Source organism: Balaenoptera ricei, chromosome 5 (genome assembly GCF_028023285.1).
Source record: "Balaenoptera ricei isolate mBalRic1 chromosome 5, mBalRic1.hap2, whole genome shotgun sequence".
Taxonomy (NCBI): Eukaryota; Metazoa; Chordata; class Mammalia; order Artiodactyla; family Balaenopteridae; genus Balaenoptera; species Balaenoptera ricei.
In genome coordinates, this window is record NC_082643.1 from 44,254,084 (window position 1) to 44,273,291 (window position 19,208).

General features: G+C 39.1%; 1 protein-coding gene across 4 annotated transcripts in view; it reads left to right on the forward strand.

Annotated features, from left to right (window-relative positions):
• Positions 1–885: 885 nt before the first annotated feature.
• Positions 886–19,208, forward strand: part of LIN54 (lin-54 DREAM MuvB core complex component) — a 68,016-nt gene continuing 49,693 nt past the window's right edge. The window contains exons 1-3 of one of the 4 annotated variants that reach the window (XM_059922738.1): positions 886–1,020; positions 13,979–14,691; positions 18,605–18,728. In XM_059922738.1, coding sequence (XP_059778721.1) covers positions 14,011–14,691; positions 18,605–18,728 — 805 coding nt within the window. In that variant the 5' untranslated portion in view covers positions 886–1,020; positions 13,979–14,010. Of the gene's footprint in view, positions 1,021–3,027; positions 3,336–13,978; positions 14,692–18,604; positions 18,729–19,208 lie in introns of those variants that run through there. The other 3 variants (XM_059922740.1, XM_059922736.1, XM_059922739.1) reach the window with 3 other exon arrangements.

The following is a 19,208-nucleotide window of genomic DNA, read 5'->3' on the forward strand; positions in this document are numbered from 1 at the left end:
ATGTTATACACTAATTAGTGGAGGTGCCAGAATTTAAAACTAGGACTGCTTAACTCCAAAGTGATTGTTGCTTCCACTACAGCATGTCTCACCTCCTCCTTTGTGTTCCCAGGTTACAGTCTCTCACGTTGACCTGCAAGTCCTCCGTGCTCCACTAGCAATTACAAACTGTACCACACCATTTTATACTGCGTATATACTCTTTTGTATTTTCTATTGTTTCCTCTGTAGTCTTCTCACACAGGGCAGTTATTCACTGAATCTCTGCCTGCTTATCCGTCTCCAAATTTGGGTATCTTTTCTTACCTTATAAAAAGAATACCGGGAAAAATAAAAGTAAATGGTTACCAAATACAAAGAATTTTGATTGTGTTAGTCTTGACTGTATACCGTAAAAAAAGTCCCTTTCAAAATAAGTTTAACTCTGCGTGGTCTTCCAGGGGCTTTTGAGCGACCCCCACAAAATCAGTGCCTAAAAAACAGAGATTTGGCATTTGTGATTACTGATCACTTCCCCACCCAAGAACAGCAAACAACGGCAAGATGCTGGAAATCGCACCTACAGCACAGACTTCCTAACAAGGAAAGCTAGAAGATAACACACTCCCTCCCAAGCTCAGGCGCGACCCCGCCTTCCCCCTCCCAGCTTCAGCTGGATGGAACATTCCGTGCGAAAGCTTTGACAGAGCGCACACTCGGAGTCACGTGGAGCAGGAGCGTACTCGCGGCCGCCTTGCGGGATGACGCTAGCTAGGGTTGCCAAGGGGCGGGGCAAGGCGCCGCGGAAAGGGCGGGGCGAAGGAAGCCATGGAGGCGGGACGGGCAGAGTGGAGGGGCGGGCGGAGAGGGCCGCGCGGGAGGGGAGGGCCCAGCGTATTATGGGATGCGGCGGTGGAATGGCGCTGGGCGCGTGATTTTGAACAAACCCGGGTCTGTGTCTCGGAGGCGCCGCCGCCGCCGCGGCTGCGGGGAGCCCAGGGAGCGCGGCGTGAGAAGGAGGCGGCGGCGCCGCCGGCTTTGGTGAGTGTCAGCCCCCGGGGTGGGGGCCTCTGGGCGGGCGAGCGGGAAAGGGGGCGCTGCGGGTGGTGGCGCGGGCGGAGGGCGCCGGACCGCCCCCTCCGGGAGCCCGGGCTAGTGGGTCGTGGCGGAGAGCGGGAACCTGCAGTCTGGGGGCCGCCGCGCCGCATCCCCGGGCTGCAGGGGGAGGGAGGATCCTCCGGGCTCGGCCCCTTCCCGCCGGCACTCGGGAGGGCGGCTGTCACCCAGCGGGGCCGGCGCTCGGCCGGCAGCCCGCCCTTCCCGGCAGTCTGGAGGCAGGGCTCCCGCGGCTGTTGACACGCACACTGCGCGGCCCGAGGAGCCTCCGTGTCGGCCCCGGGTTTCTGGGAACCGGTTTTGCTGCTGTGTCATTTTGTACCAGCTCCTCCCTTCCCTACCGCCCGCCGCCCCGTTCTTCCTATGCCCCTTTGTATGGTGTCTTCTTCGTGTATGTCCGTTTTCCTCGCGAAGCCCACCAGCCAAATGTCACAATGTTCCCGAGGTGCACGGGGGAAGGGAGCGGGCCAGGACTTAGCTTGGCCAACCAACGGTAAACACCAAGCAGAGTGGGGGTGAACAGGGCTGGCGGTGGGGAAATAAAGTTTAAAGATAAATTGGGAAGGCTTGATACTCTCAGAGTCTAGCAGGCTGCATATAGAAACGGCGACTGGGCTGGGTGATAGATAGCACTTGTTTAAGCCTGAAGCTACCGACTTTTATATGGAGTTGTCATTCAAGCAAGGTAAGGAAATTTAATGCCTTTTTTCAACTTCTGCCTTTCTCTTCTTAAACTAACTTTTTAAAAAGGCAGTAGAGTGGCTCTGTTCGAAACCTTGAAATTCAATTTGCTCATTTCAGACAGGTCTTTTAGAGCTTATGCTGTAGTTGAATGGTAGGTATAGAATTCACCTTTTCAGTGGGTGGTTATCAAATCTGAAATTAACAAAGGTAGTCAACTTAGTTTTTTTTTAAAAATTCTGTTCCCGTCAGAAGCCTTGCAGCTTATGTTTTCCTGATATTTCTTTGATGATTAAAATATGCGTGTATTCTCTTTTAGTTATTTATTAAACTGCATGATGAGAGGAGCTGGTGGAGCTGGGTCGGTAATTCTAGGGTCTTGCTCTGAAGCAAGCTGCTTATTTTCACAGTATCAAATAAACTGTATCAAATAAATTTTTTTTTAAATTTGGTGACTTGGATTCTAAAAGCATTTGGCAAAGAATTTTAACTTAGAGGTATATTTTCTGTATTTTAGAAATTGTTCACTCATGAATAGGTTCAGTACATTTTAAACCTAGTGGCACTCTGACGTCTTAAACCAATGACAAACGAACTGGAAGTCACAGTGTTTATGGACAGAAATGATCAGACGAAATTGAGTGGAAAATAGTTCAGAAATATATTTTGAAAACTAGACCTTTTGACCACAGTATCTGCATGCGAATCAATGCCTGTAATTTACAAATGTATCAGAGAGGTCGGACGTGCAGTTGGAAGTAGCCCATTCTGTCAGAAGTAGTGCTGACGATGGAGGAAAATGTCAGAGCTGGTGAATGACACTAAAGGTCTTGATCCTGTTTTTAGTGTCTGAGAGGGACACAGTGAATAAAAGGCATTCCGTCATCTCTCTCAAGTTGCTTTCCTGAAAATGAAAGAGTTTGGGCTCTTTATTGCCCTTCTGCCCCCTTCCGCATGTTTTTTGCTCTTCAAAACAAAAATGTGCCGGACGTGGGGCCCCGCAGGTAGCGCGACTTGCTTTCGCGTTGCTACCGGGCCCGCCGGAGCACCATCTTTCGTGGCAGGGTGAAAGGTCTCAGCGTGGGCTGTGTGTGCATTAGTATCTCCCTGAGCATTTGAAGGTTGGCGGGGCCGGCGGGACGTTTCCCCGGATATGTGGGTGTGCGCCTCTCCGGAGGGGAGGGCCGGGGAGGGGAGGAGGAGGAAGGGGGAGGTTACTGGCGGCGGCGGCGGCGGCGGCGGCGGCCCGGGCTCCGGCTGTCGGGGAAGCTGCTGAGCTGTGATGGTGATGACGAGGTGAAAATGGCGGATCTTTCGAAATACAATCCCGGCCCCTGACATACCAGAGGCGGCGGCCGCGGCGGCGTCGCCACCCGGGCTCCCTCCTCGGCCCCCGGGATCCCTGTAGCGCTCCAGTTCGGGCAGACTGGGGAAGGAAGAGGCTGGCCGGAGCTACCGTGCACAGGCAAAACAAGCACCGCCCGGGCTCGGAATTGCCCGGGACCTTCTGGAGTCCCCACCTCGGAGCCGGAGGGAGGAGACAGCGGCAGCCGCCGGAGGTAGAGGAGAAGGGGATACCCGAGGGCTGCTCTGTTTTGAGCTCTCTTTATTTGGGGGAGGGGGTGGGTGGGAGAAGAATTGCGTTGTGGGTCAGGGAATGACTAGTTGAGAGTGCAAAAAATCAGTAGCCTCATAATGACATCAACATTATTCTTTGAGTGTTAAGAGGGCTTGAGTTTGCTCTTACACCTAAGGCTGCTGCTGAGGCCTAGATGAACCGCTAGCAGTTATCATGATTACCTGATTTAATATTTAAAATATCCACTCTGGCGGGTGTTGGTTTGATGATGTTGAGCAGTTTATGGGGTTGTATGTTTCTTTAGGGAGGCAGAGCATTGACATTTTATTCTGCATTTAAGCTCTGTGTCTTAGATCATAGTCTGTGACTTGTTGGGGTGTGGATGTTCACATTTTTTGAGCATAAGGACCAGTTTTGTAATCATTAAAACTGTTGTCGTTTTCTTTTATGGCTCTGTCATCTGTAGAGGACCCCTTGGGCCCAGCCATTTGGCAAATAACAATTGAGATACTGTCAGTCATGTTTGATATCCATGTTTTTCCCTGCCTCTCATCCATTTCGTGGATTCAGAGAGTAAAGTTATGGAAAATTTCACAGTAGATTTTATGATCCAAGTGAAGTGCAGCTCTGGGCGCTTTATTTTGGTTCACAAGTTTTACCTTCATTGTTAAGAAGGAAGTTGTGATGGCTTGATGCTCGCACTTGATACCAGTCAAATTTTAAGTTGGTTGAAGATGAATTGAGACCTCTGTTTTATTTTACATGCTGGACTTGTTAGCCCTTTGTTTAAAGAGCTGGAGAATTGGGTTGACTGACTCTGTGACAGCCGTTGTCTCATTTTGTTAGGTTCCCTAAAGACTCATGTATGTTTGGACTGTGCTGCAGAGCCCCAACAGTAGTGTTACTGAAAAGTTACATGTGAATCAAATTTTTATACATTAATTTGGGGCCCTCTGGTTTTTTCCAGCTTTTGTAGTGGAAGGTTGGGTCACTGGAAGGTTGAATATATGAGTGAACAGAGAGGTGAATGTTTAAGAAATGTCCCCTGGTAATGTTTATGATTAGCAGTGATTTTCCTTATCCAGGTTTCCTACAAAGAGATGATGTCATAGTATGTCATACAATATTATTCGTTGAGTGTTTTATTCAGAGAGGAAGTATTTGTGTGTATAGCTTGGACATTTGAGTGTCCAAATTCATTCACTAGAAGAATAAGAGACCAAAAAAATTTTTAAGGGAAATAACTGAGAGGTACTCAGAGGTTTTAGTCAATGAATTTTCTAAATCATTTTTTTCCTGATATTCTTGTTTTATCCAGTAGGAATTTGGTTGTTTTTGTTGTTGTTGTTTTTTCTTATAACTTTTATGTTGCAGTTATTTGGTCCATGCCAACCCAGCTGCTAAGTTAGTAGTAAAACTAAGAATTTTTAAAATAATTAAAATAAAGAGGGAGATTTAATGCTTTTTCACTGGCTTTCTTTTTTTTTTTTTTTTTAATCACCGAGTGCTGTTGTCTTTTTGTGATTCCTTGTGATTGTCTTTCAAGACCAGCTTTTAGATTATTGGGGTTAAAACAATTAATAATTAGAAGTGTGTCAGAAAGAAATGAAGAGTTATGCCAGTGGAGGTAGTTGGTCGTCTTTTTTGGTGGAGAGGAGCATTACAGATTCCTATTACTTTTTTCAAATATTACTGTTGGGTGTCTATTATGTGTCACATACTGTGCTAGGGATGGGCGATACCTCAGTATCTTTGCCTCAGGAAACTTTCACTTTAGGAACTGTTGGAGGTAAAGTTGGAAGGATAGGTTGGGTAGGACCTTAATACAGAAGGCCTTGAGACTTACAGAAAATTTTTGAGTACGAGAGTGACAGCCTCAGAGATGCACTTGAGGGAGGTAAGTCCTGTAGCTTTTTCTGTAGGAGGTATTGCAGGTGAGAGGAGATAAAGGTAAAAATACGTAGTTGGCTCTGAGCTTTGGAGCTTTGGAAACTCTTGGTTACAGTGGGAAGGAGACATTGTGAAGGTGTAATCTGCATGATATATGACAGATTAAAAATTCTATGGAGAGGGAATTCCCTGGCGGTCCAGTGGTTGGGACTCCATGCTGTCACTGTCCAGCGCCCAGGTTCAATCCCTGATCAGGGAACTGAGATGCCACGCGGAGCTGCCAATAAATAAATAAATAAATAAATAAAGTAAGTAAATAAAATATTTTAAAAAGGGAGAAATCAGGAGAAGCTAATTTAGATAGAGAAAGAAGAGAATAATTTTCATTTGAGCTTTCGTGTACCGCATAACTGTCTTCACAGTAACCCTGTGAGTAAACTAGGGCTTAGAGAGATTATTGCTTAGGGTTACATGATAAGCAACTAGGAGAGTCAAGATTTGGAAGCAGATCTTTCTGATTTGAATCTCCATGTTTTTTCCACCAGGTTAATCTTGAGCATGAATAATATACAATCCCCCCTTAAAGGGAAAAAAAATATTGTGGATCCTCAGTATTGGCCTAAATAGTTTTATTTTATTAAAATATTTAATTTTTAGATGTATATAAATTCCTTATGCTTATTGCTTTTTTGGAAGTATAAAAGAAAAGTAAATTTATAAATGAAATATAAACAAAACTATAAAGCCTGTAAAACCAATTAAATTTAGGGTGATGGATGATGTTGTTTTGCTGAAATGAAATCTTTCTTTGAGTAGTGAATATACTATTGTGGGCCTTGGCTAGGTGTGCAGTTTTCTATATGCTGTCTATCCTATGATAACTCAACTCCTACACTACTTTTCGGTGTTTGAATGCCGCAGAGCTTTCCTCCTTAAATCACTGGTTAGGTGGTTTGGCTTTTACTTGGCATAAATATATCATTTACCTTGTAAGACCCTTCTATGCCCACTCTAATTCTGGTACCATTGATGGTAGATATGAGGTGGTTATCAAGGTGATCCAGAATATACTTTTAAAAAATATATATTATTGAAATGAAAATATGAACTTCTCAAAATTTCTTCAGAACTCATGTTTTACAGTTCACTGCTCCCAGCTTAGTTTGAGAAATGTAGTTCTGTACCTAGTTTTTGAGTTGTTGATGTTTGATCTTAGAAATGAAAGCTAAAATCCAAGTAGTATAGTTAACCAGGTAGTGCTGGTGGTAAGCTCTAGGTACAAAAGTGTAATTCTTAAACATTCAAATGTTTCTGTCCCAACATCTGACCAATTACTCACCTATAATATGATGATAGGTCGTCGCCATTTTCTATTAGTATGTGCAAGAATGAAAACAGTTGTTTACCATGTTGTCCTCCACCTGTAACTAAGGGAAAGAACAGTGTTTCAGCACTGGTAATATTCTCTAAGAAACCATTTAAAAATGTGAAAGCGTAGAGCATTTATCATTTCTATCTTATATTATTTTTTATATTATATTTAACTCATTTCTTTTACTGCCCTAAATCCGTCCCTCCATTTATCTCTGTCTTGAACTAATTACTGTAATAGCCTTCTAACTGGTTTCCCTGCCTCCAGTCCAATAAAATACTGAGATGAAGTTAATCCTCCCAAAGTACAGCTGTGATCATGCCACTCTTCTGTTGATTTCTGAGGTCTGTCTGGGCAAGGACTTTGGTTAATTTCCCTCCACAAAGTTGGGAAGCAATACATATTAATTAAATGCTGATAAAAAACATAAACAAGTTAAAAACTAAGGCTTTTAGAACTTTATTTTATGAGCAGAAATATTGGAGGCATGGAGAATGCATTGTATGTTCAATATTCTTTTCTCTCCATACCTTGAAAGGTAACCTTCCATACAGATGAGGTAAACTAAAGCTCCTCAGTCCCATTGGCTTGTGAAGATCCTCTCTTTTCTTGGAGTGGTCCTCAACACGGAGATGATGACGTTGCATGTGCTAGTACATATCTCCCATTCCTAAGGGATAAAATTAGAGTGATGATTCATGTAACTAGATGGCCAAACCCTTTCCTGCCATGCCCACAAGCTCCTTTTGAGAGTTTCTTTTAGCATAGGCCACCATGCCTTGCATGTGACCCTGATTGAAACAGATATGGATGTCTAATCACAAAGCAGTTATCACAGTCTGCTCAGTGGCCTGTGAGGTGTGCTGGCTCCTGAACTCTGCACAGCCCATACTGCTTAGAGACCGGCCAAACGAATCAGACCTTTTCTTGTTCGAAGTTTGAACTTTACTCCTACTTCCAAGGGAGACTCCTAGTTCTGTAGCCCCTAGTCTTCTTTTAATAGGACAAATAGGAAGACATGTTCTGCCTAGTAATAGAGCTTTAAAATATATGAAGAAGCAAAAATGCATAGAAGAGGAGAAAATGACAAAGCCACAATCGTATTTGGGAATTTTAACAGCCTTTCTCAATAATTGATAGAAAAGGAAAAAGAAAGACTGTGGAAGGTCTGAACAACACTGTCAACCAACTTGACCTAATTGACTTTTATAGGTGCCACCCTCAGCAACCACAGAATACATGTTCTCCTCAGGTGCGCGTGCAGTGTTCAGCGAGATGGACCATACACTGAGCCTGAAACTAGTCTCTAAATTCCATCTACGCATGATGGAAATGGTAGAGTGTTACAGTCTCTGACAATAATAGGAGCAAATTAGAAATCAATAATAGAAGGTAGAAAACCCCCAAATGTTTGGGAATTAAATAGCACACTTCTTTATTTTCCGTGTGTCAAAGATGAAATCACAAGGACTATTAGAAAACATTTGAAGCGAATGATAATAAAAACATGTTGAGATTAGTAGAATGCAGTGAAAGCAGCATTGGGGGAATTTTTAACATTAAATGTTTATTTTAGAAAAGAAGGTTTAAAATCTTTATGGTTATAAATTTGGTAACTGAGAGGAATAGACAAATATCTTAAAAGATACAAACTATCAAATATCAAAGGTTTAAAATCAATGATCTAAACCAAGTGTTGACAGATTTTTTCTATAAAGGGCCAGATGGCAAATATTTTAGGCTTTGTAGGGTAGTGTGTGTATATATATATATATATATATATATATATATATACACACACACACACACACAGAGTGTATATATATGTATGTGTGTGTGTGTATATATATATATATATATATATATATATATACACACACACACACACACATACATATACTGCCTCTCGCCCAACTATTTACAAATGTAAAAATCATTCTTAGCTGCAGAGAAATACATAAACAGACTGTGGGCTTAATTTGGTCTATAGGCTATGGTTTGTCGAATCCTGATCTGTGCTTCCATCTGAAGTTTCTAGAAAACAACAAATTAAATCTAAAGTAAGCAGAAGGAAGGAGATAAAGGTAATAGTTAAATAAAAAATGGACAAACTGTTGGGAAAAATCAATGAAGCCAAAATCGTTCTTGAAAAGATCAATAAAATTGAAAAATCTCCAACTAGACTGATCAGAGAAAAAAAGGAGAAAAGACAGAAACTACCAAAATGAGGATCAAAGAGTTGCCATCTCTACAGACATTAAAATAAAAGAATATTTTGTATAACTTTATGCTAATAAATTTGGCAACTTAGAGGAATAGACAAATTCCTTAAAAGATAAAAACTATCAAATATCAAAGGTCACTCAGAAAGAGAGAGATAACCCGAATAACCCCACACCTATTCAAGAAATTGAATTTATAGTTAAAAACCTCACAAGAAAGCTTTATGTCTAGATGGCTTTACTGGTGAATTCTAACAAACATTTTAGGAAGAAATTGTAGCAATTCCATGCAGACTCTTCCTGAAAATTGAAGAGGAGTGAAGACCTCCCAACTCATTTTATTAGACTAGCATTATCCCCAGAGAGCCACTACAAAAAAACTACAGACCAGTAGCCCTCATGAGTATAGACAAAATTGCTTAACAAAATATTAGCCAGTAGAATTTGGCAATATGTACAAAATATGATTTTATACAATTTTATGTAATTTTGAGTGGAGTTTATTTCAGGAATGCAGAATTGGCTTAATAAAAAATCAGTATAACTCACAGACTAAAAGAGGAAAGCCATATGATTATCTCACTAGTTGTAGAAAAAAACATATGATTAGATATCCATTTATGATTATGATTGAAAAAAGAAACAACTACAAACTGGTACTATAAGTTAGCTTCCTCAACCCAATAGAGGGAATTTATGAAAAACCTACAGCTAAGGGTAAGTTTGGGAACAAGGTAAAGATGTCTGCTCTTACCACTTTTTATTCAACATTTTACTGCAGGTCCTAGCCAGTGTGGTAATAAGGTAAGGAAAAGAAACAAAAGACATGCAGATTGAAAAGGAAGAAATACAGATCTTATTCTCAGACACCATGGATTATCTTTCTAAAAAATCCTAAGGGCTCTACATCGAGATTTAGTGAGTTTAGCTAAATTGTTAGATGCATGGACAATATAAAATAATCAGTTGAATCTCTGTATACTAGCAACAAACAGTTGGAAAATGGAAAAAAAAAAAAAAGACCACTTACAATGCATCAAAAAACGTGAAACACTTAGGGATAAATTTACCAAAATATATATAGAAAGAAGACCTATACACTTGAAGTACAAAAAACATTGCTAAAGTAAATAAGTAGAGAGATATACTTTTGGGAAACAGTTCTCCCTGGGTCTTTGCGTTTCTGTACTTCTTACAAGTGAGGCGGTGACAGCCCTTTTATTTACTTTTTTTTTATTTTTAAAAAATTTTTATTTATTTTTTGGCTGTGTTGGGTATTTGTTACTGCGTACGGGCTTTCTTTAGTTGTGGCGAGCAGGGGCTACTCTTCGCTGCGGTGCGCGGGCTTCTCATTGGGGTGGCTTCTCTCATTGCGGAGCACAGGCTCTAGGAGCGCAGGCTTCAGTAGTTGTGGCACGTGGGCTTCAGTAGTTGTGGCTTGCAGGCTCTAGAGCGCAGGCTCAGTAGTGTGACAGCCTTTTTAAACAATTTTTTCCAGGATGTTTGTATAGCATAAGGCGTTGGATGATAGTTAATGACTCCTGCTGTTGCAAAGGGCAGATTTGCTTATTGTCTAGTATAATAAAGATAATATCTCCCTTTGGACAAAGGGCAGGTGTGCTTCAGGTTATAAATGATTCAGGTTCCTTAAGCTCAGGGTCCCTCAGTTGTGATGCAAACCTGCTGCCTGCACAGTGTCTACCTGGGCTCCTCTCCGCACCTGCCCTATAGGACTTGGGGGTAACAGGGGAACTGTTACACACATGATACTTATGTTCCTTGCTGTGCTTGGAGTAGTAAGTCCTGTGTCTCTGACCTAGGCCTACTGTGTTGTCTGCCAGTATCCACGAAACAGTGACAGGCTGCTTTGTTAGCTTGCAAGGAGTGTCTAAAATCTCAGCCCCCTCCCAGTACTTGACAATTTTAGCCATAAGAATGGAGTGCTGACAGAGACATGGTTTGTTTTTTTTTTTTAAGTTTCTTTTTTTTTTTTTTAAAGTATTTTTTTTTTTTTTTTTTTTTTAAATTTATGGCTGTGTTGGGTCTTCGTTTCTGTGCGAGGGCTTTCTCTAATTGTGGTAAGCGGGGGCCACTCTTCATCGCTTTTTGAAAGAGAAAGGATGAAGGCCTTGAGGGCTGGGCTAGGGGATATGGAAAGACTCTCTGGCATCTGGTAGCGAATGCTCTCACCCAAGTGGTGGGCAAGTGTGGCAGAGGCAAGGGAAGTAGGAGCGCTTCAGTGTTCTACCTCTTAATGAATATTTAGGGGCTGAGCTGAGAGGTAGCCTGAATGGTTACCTTGGCTGTTGTACACTCAACTCCATGGCCCTAGCAGAAGGGCGGTGGGGCTGTAGCTGCTCAGTCAAGGAGTCCCCAGAGCTGAGAAAATGATGTTAGAAATGAGGATCTGGGTGGATCGAAAACATTAGAAGTTTGTTTGGTTGAGCTGCAAGTGTGGGGGCTTGAAACTGAAAGTAAATGCACTGTCTGACCACTGTCTCCTTCCGTGGGGTGACCTCTCCTCCTCTTACACCTTGACTTAAGGTGTTTTAAGGAGAAAGATGTATAAGGGTTGGGCTGAGGTCTCCCTATCCTTAAGGGAGACCAGAGGCTACACCCATCTGTCTAAACGTGCTGGGGGAACTTCAGGGAGAAGAGGCGGTCAAACTTTTATGGTTGTGTTGGATACTGACACCCAAGTCATCATCCTACCTTGTTCTATGGGGGATGGAATGTTCAGAGACAACTGACGGGGCTTGGGCAAGGTCTGCTGTAGGGAAGGGAAGCTCATGTGGCACTGTGGGTGGGGCCGTTTATTGTTGTGTACTGTTATCCTGGCTTCCATTGCTGAAGGTATAATTGGTGTTGATGTTTTAAGGAGCCTGTCTGTAAATGCCCTGTTCTGTAAGTGCCAGAGGGGATTCTCCTGATTAGGAAGAGCCACATCTAGAGAAGTGCTCATACCTTGGAAACCCTAGTGATTCCTCTGAGCTACAAGTTACTGTGACTGATGATTTTGCAATACATATAAAGAAGTCATCCAACTCAATAAGAAGATAAAAAACCCAATATTTTAAAAATTTGGCAAAAGGCTTTAACACAGGCACTTTTTAAAAGAAGATATACAAATAGATAACATTCATATGAAAAGATGCTCAACGTCTTTAGTCATCTGGGAATTGCAAATTAAAACCACAGTGAGATACCACTTCACACCCACTAGAATGGCTAAAGTTAAAAAGAGCGACAAAACCAATTGTTGGTGAGGATGTGGAGCAGCTGGGAGCCTCATGCATCGCTGGTGGGTGTACAGAATGGTACAGCTGAGTTGGGAAATAGTTTGGCAGTTTCATGCAAAGTTAAAAATAAACTTACCTTATGACCTAGCAAGTCCACTTCTAGGTATTTATTCAGAAGAAATGAAAATATCTATCCATAAAAAACTTGAATGTTCATAGCAGTATTATTCATAATAGTCCCAAAGTGGAAACAGTCCAAATGTCCATCCACAGCTGAATGGATAAACAACTTGTGGTAGATTCATCCAATGGAATGTTGCTCAGCAATGAAAAGGAACTAAGCTGCTAATAAGTGTAAGAATAAAGATAAATCTTAAACATACTGAGGGAAAAGGCTTATACTGTATATTCCTTTATGTCATGAGTACGTAATATATGATTCCATTTATATGAAGTTCTAGAATGGGCAAAAAGGCAACACTAATCTAGTGAAGTGATAGAACAGACCAGTGGTTGTGTAGAGTAGGATTTTGGGGTAGGAGGTTGACTATAAAGGAGTAGACTTATTTTTTTTCTCCATTTAAAAATACCAGTGGTAAAAATTTAAGGCAGTAAATTTTGTGATTAAAATTATGAACTTTGTATCATAAAACATATCCTGAGTTTGAGTTCTGGCTCTACCATTTACTGGCTAGCTGTGTGACCTTGGGCAAGTAGTTTAACCTTTCTAAGTTTCCTCATCTGTAAAATGGGGGTGATAATGATACCATATTAGAGTTGTCAGGATAGATTAAATTATGCCATCATTGGTAGATAGTAAGTGCTCAATAATGAAGATTAATTTTGGCAGTAGTAGTATTTGTCAATGCTAATAATTATAATTTGGTGTTCATGTCTGTTAATCTTGGAATGGGTATTGCATGTTTATATTTTTTTTAAAAAAAGGGAAAAGAAAGAAATACTGATTAGGTTCCTGTGGATCTTAGATATTCTCTGGGCAGATAACTTATTTAGTCAGTCATAAATATGATGAACTCTTTAATATGTGAAGGTAATGGTAGTGACTCCTTTATTGGAAGTTCTGCATGACCTTTGGCTGAAAGCATCGCAGTTCTGATTTGTTCGTAATCTGCTTTATTATTATTACCATTTTTTTTTTTTCTTTATGGGGACTAGCTGTATACCTCTTAAATGGTTCCCTTTGTGACATTTTGAATGGCTGAGGAGGATTTGAGAATCTTCTTTCCAAATAAAGGTTTCTTTAGTATGAAGCTAATTGATCAAACTTGGGCCAGATAAGCCATTTGACCTACAGTTGCTGAGATGGATTACTCTAGAAACTCCTTTAACATTAATTTGAGTCCTTAATGGATTTTTATAAGTGGTATAGTAACCTCATTTTAGGACCTCGCTCACTGGAGATTTGAATATATTTTCTAAGATCTGTTTATATTTAAATCTTTATTTCCTTGTGCAAATCAGCAGTTTTCAAGTCTGTCAGTAGGAAAAATAAAAACAACCCGTAACTGGGAAGAAGTAAGATGATCAGACATGTCAAAGATTAAAAGGTTTTATTTATGAGCAGGAACTGGAAAGGAGTTTCCTGTAATTATGTGACTTAGTGTTGCCTGAATGCAGTATACTTTTGGGTTGAGACATGGCGAATGAGAATGTTTGCTTCTAGTTTTGTGTCCCACATGACTTATATTTCAGACTCTTGAAGGTTGAGGATTTGTTAAAATGGTTTAACCCAAATATGCATCAGGAACATCCTTCATTCAGTTATACATCAGTAAAAATTTTTGTTTTGTCATTTGCATTTTTCTTGAATAATTTTTTTTCTTCTCTTAAATCTGTTTTGAAACCTAGTAATTTATTCATTTTTCAAATTTTATTGCAGTGCCTGATCAACTTTCTAGCAGGAGAACGATCATGGAGGTGGTGCCAGCTGAGGTGAATAGTTTGCTTCCAGAGGAGATAATGGACACTGGTATAACTTTAGTGGATGATGATAGTATTGAGGCTGTTATTGTTTCATCCCCAATTCCCATGGAGACAGAACTGGAAGAAATTGTCAACATAAATTCTACTGGTGACTCTACAGCCACGCCCATTTCCACGGAACCAATAACAGTGTACAGTAACCACACTAACCAAGTTGCAGTGAATACCACAATTACTAAAGCAGATTGTAATACCACAGTGAAACCAGCTTTTCCAAGTGGCCTTCAAAAACTTGGTGCTCAGACTCCTGTGACTATATCAGCCAATCAGATTATTTTAAACAAAGTATCACAGACATCTGATCTTAAACTTGGCAATCAGACCCTTAAACCAGATGGACAGAAGTTAATTTTAACAACTTTGGGCAAGTCTGGTTCACCAATTGTTTTAGCACTACCCCATAGCCAACCCCAGGCTCAGAAAGTTACAACTCAGGCCCAGTCAGGAGATGCTAAGTTACCACCGCAGCAAATTAAAGTAGTTACCATTGGAGGGAGGCCAGAGGTGAAACCTGTCATTGGTGTCTCAGCATTGACCCCAGGAAGTCAACTGATTAATACTACAACTCAGCCCTCTGTGTTACAGACCCAACAGTTAAAAACAGTACAGGTAAAAAAAAAAAAAAAAAAAAAAAAAAAAAAAGGGGGCTTACTAATTAAAATGCATGTTAAATATTAAATTGATTCATAGTTGCGTGTGTAGGGTGATTAAATGCATAGTTGTTACTGAATTCTTTTGAATGTTGCTTTTAGTAATTGTGTGGTTTTTTTTGTAAAGTTTGATATGTCTAATGCTTTTGAAAATTTCTGCCAGAGAACTTAGAACTTAATTTTGGTTAAATTCCAATTTAGTGTATTTATAGCTTTTTACTTATTTTAAAACAATTTTATTCTCGGTAGTAGTTTGAGTACAAGGATGTTCTGCTGGTATAAAGATGCCAGAGTTGATGTCGGGCTGTCAAAAAATCATTCAGACATGATATTTTCAGCTAACAGATGGCCAAAGTCTAGGAAAACTTGCTGCTCTGAGAAACCCTTCAAGCCAGCAGTAGTGCATACCAGCCAATGTGTGCCTCTTCTTTGGAATTTACTGTCCATTGCATTGCTCATGTTTGCAATGTAGAAAGGCAGTGCCATGTGATGGAAGGTTTAGAATTGGACCAACTGGATTTCAGTCTCTTCTCTGCTGCCCTCCCAGCTGTGGAACTTTGGATAGGCTACTTATTTTCTCTGAGTTTTTGATTTTAGCTGTAAGATGGCTATTTGATCGTGATGAAACACATAAGAAAAGATAACTCTTTGGTATGGTTCTCAAAACATTGAGAATCCTTCAAAATGGTACCCATTGTTAGTATGAATAGGACCCTAAGATAGAAGATTACCAGAACATATGTTAAGTGTTTCCCCATTTTTCATGCCCAATAGGCCTTTTTAGGTCACCACTACTCTTAGAAATACAATGATCCACTTAAGACCAGGGAACACAAATGCATTTCCTGTTTGAAAGAGTTGGCTTTTAGAAAGAAGGCATGAGTTAGAGAAGTAAAGCAGGTGTATAAGGAAGGAGGAAGGTTTGGGGAACTATCCACTCTTAGCTGATATTAGAAGTAATGTTTTGGTTATTATGTTGGCAAAATAGTTAGAAACTTATTTTTCACAGGCTTTTTATTTAAGAACTTCATAAGATTTCTCAAACTTTATAATTTGTCCATGTCCCTTCTGCCACTATTAAACATTTAGTGCTCTTTCTTGTTCACTGTCGTCTCTCACTTAATTCTGACTTCCTTTTACTTTTTTTGGTGAGGATCTCTTGAATGAGATATCCTATCACCATCAAGCACCTTGTCCTCAGCTTGTGTTTTAATCAGTTTTAAAACTTGTTTTTATTGGTTTACCAGAGTTTATCTGGCTTTGGGGATGTGAATCATAACCATGTTCGCAAGATACTGAAAATGTACATCAGAATGTCATTTTTTTTTTTTTCATTTACAAGAGCAATGTATACATACTGTTTGTAAGACCAGTTTACTTGTATCCACTAGTTTTCTACTATAATCTCCTAAGTATTGACAATAAAAACAAAGACTGGGGTCTAATTCTTATAACTTCTCTTCTTGTCCTTACTTTTATAAAATCTGATTCTATTTATTTAAAAAGAACTTCTGTTTAAAAACAAAAACAAAAGAAACCCCATTTAGAATATTGTTCTACTTGTCCAGTTATTTTTAGGCAACTCAAATCTTTTCAACTCAAGAGTAGCCTATAAAGCTCTGAAGCACTGAAGCACAGAAAAAACAAACAAAAAGCTACACATCTATCTGTGTCCATTTTAGGCAACAGAATATTTGGTTTACTTTTACATGGTGTGTATGATCCCCTGATTTTTTTCCCAGACGGTTCTCAGCATTGTCTTAAATTTAATCCGAGTATTGAAACTTACTAGGGTGTGGACAATAGGAAAGGGTAGAAGAAGGAGACCCATCTCGAAAGGTGACAGTTGAGGCCAGAGGCCGTAACAAAGAGGTATAGTTACACTTAATCACAGATACATAAACACTTTCCTGTGCTTCTTGTGCATAGTATATAAGAATAATAGATAATTAGCCGTCTGGAACAACATAACTCCTTATTAGTTCCTGAATCTGTATAACACAGTGCCCAAAATTACCTGCATGTATTATGTGATCTCATTTTGGGCAGTCTTATTTGTAAATTTCCTTCTTTGATTCATTTTTGTTTTAATCTGCTAATTAGATACATTTGTTAAAAAATGATCCTTTATGCTCTGTTTTATTTAATAAAGTAAATTTGTTCTAGGGTAGTTTAGAATTCATAATGCAAAAAGCCTGGTTCCTTGACAGAACTGGAAATCCTTATTCTCAGCAATGCTACACTAAAGAAACAAAACCACAAGGGCAAGTTGAGGTTGTTCATTTGAATAATTAATGTGCTTTTGGTCATATTGTTTACATTTTTTTCCTGGTTGGTAAGTATTCATATAGTTTTATGATTGTGAAAATCAGTTAAAAATGGGGAAATACTTTAAGTTCCCAAACTCTATAGCTAAGATTATCTATTTGGAGACACAGATTTCCAAGAATATCAGTACCTCTACCTCTTGAGATTCTTAATACTAAGTCAATAGACAACATATTCTAACTTATTTTAGAGTTTTAGGCCTGTAAATACACTTGGGAAATATTTTCTCTGTGTGTCTCCCAAATTGCATCAGTTTTTAAAAGTACAATTATGGATTTATTTGGGTATATCAGAGTTTTGCAAGCTGGATATTTTTTAATATAGTAGGGGATCTCTTTGGTTCATTTTTTTAAAAGGTGATTTGTGTTTCCTTTACATTTTGTTTTGTCAGTAATATGTTCTGAGTGTAAGAAAGTAATATATTCTAAGTGTAAGAAAATATGTTATTAAGTTTAATTTATAGTTTGAGCACAAAGCTGATATTTACTTAGTTCTGTAATCAGTTACAGCTTCTGGTATGTTTTGTCGTTTAAGTTGGTCATGTTTGTTCATTTTGAGTTATTATTTCCAATAATAGTACTTTCAGGGCCTCAATTTTCAATCTGCCAAAGATAAAATTAGTATTTAATGTCCTTCCTGCTCTGAAAGTCTATGATTTTTATCATTGCTAAATTTCTGCTTCTGACCTTTAGAAAAAGCTGTGCTTTGCATACATTGCAATTTCAGTATGAGAACATTGGTAACTCTACCTTCCTTGACTTGTGGAGAATTTTAGTTTAGGGCAACAGTGTACCATGTATAATGTAAAAGCAGAGATGAATAAAACATAGTATAATGTAAAAGCAGAGATGAATAAAACATAGACCCTCCCTTCAAACAATTTATAGTCTAGTAAACTGTATTTTAGTAAATAATATTTCAGAGGCTTCACCTTTAGAATAGTCTTTGTTTTGCCAAACATGTCTCTTTGTATCCTAGGGTGTTAACTTGTGCAGTTCCTCATTTATCTGCCCCTGATATATAGATCTAAAGTTGAAGATATAATCATGAGCCTATCTTTTATGTGTATTTATATTTTGCTTCCAGGGGCCAATGAAATTACATTTATCATTTGCACTATGCTTTCTTAACGTACTCTACTCCATCTTTTTATTATTGAATAATTAGTTATTTGGAAAAGGATATTGCTGTGCCATATCTGTGTTTCATTATTATTATTAAATGGTTATTTTAAACATTATTATTGAACATTAAACATTATTTTTAAAAATTAATTTGTTTTTCATTATATGCATATGTCCCAGAGACTAAAATAAGGATTTGCAATAAAATCCAAAGGTATTATTGTATAATGGCTTAAGGATGTGATCATATTAGTATTTTAATGAATGGCTGCATTTTAAATGTTTTTAACGTCAATACTTAGATATGTTTTGTTAAATGAGCTGGTTTTACATGTACTTCTGTATATCAATCTTGTCTAATTTTAATTGAATAGGTGTTTTATAGAAACAATGGCCTTTATAGTTATTTATGTATTTCAGATTGCGAAGAAGCCTCGAACACCAACCTCTGGTCCAGTAATCACGAAGCTGATCTTTGCAAAACCAATTAATAGTAAAGCAGTTACAGGACAGACAACTCAAGTATCACCACCAGTCATTGCAGGTTATATTTCTTTATAGTTTGTTTAGCTAAATATTTACCTTCCTTTTAGGTTTAAAAAAGGCTGTTCTACCACCTTGAAATGTTTTAGTGCTTATTACTATAAATCAAACTGGTTCGTAAGAAATGTTACACCTATTAAATGTATCCTTCAAGCAAAATGCCTTATCTCAAAATCAGTCCATTACTTTAGCCTCTTTCGTTTTTGGTATACCTTTAAAGTAGTGAAGTCTCAGACTCTGATAATACTAGCTAACATTTACATAGTGTTTGCTATGGCCTCCACGCTATTCTTAGCTCTTTACATAGAGTGACATATATAATCCTCTGGCAATCCTATGGGGTAGGTACTAATAACATCCCCATTTTGCCAGTGTGGAAACAGGCACTCAGCTAGTAAATGGCCAAGTTGGAATTTGAATCCAGGCAATTTGTCTGTAGAGCACATGCTAATAAGTCTATTAGGTTTAAAGTAATATATGT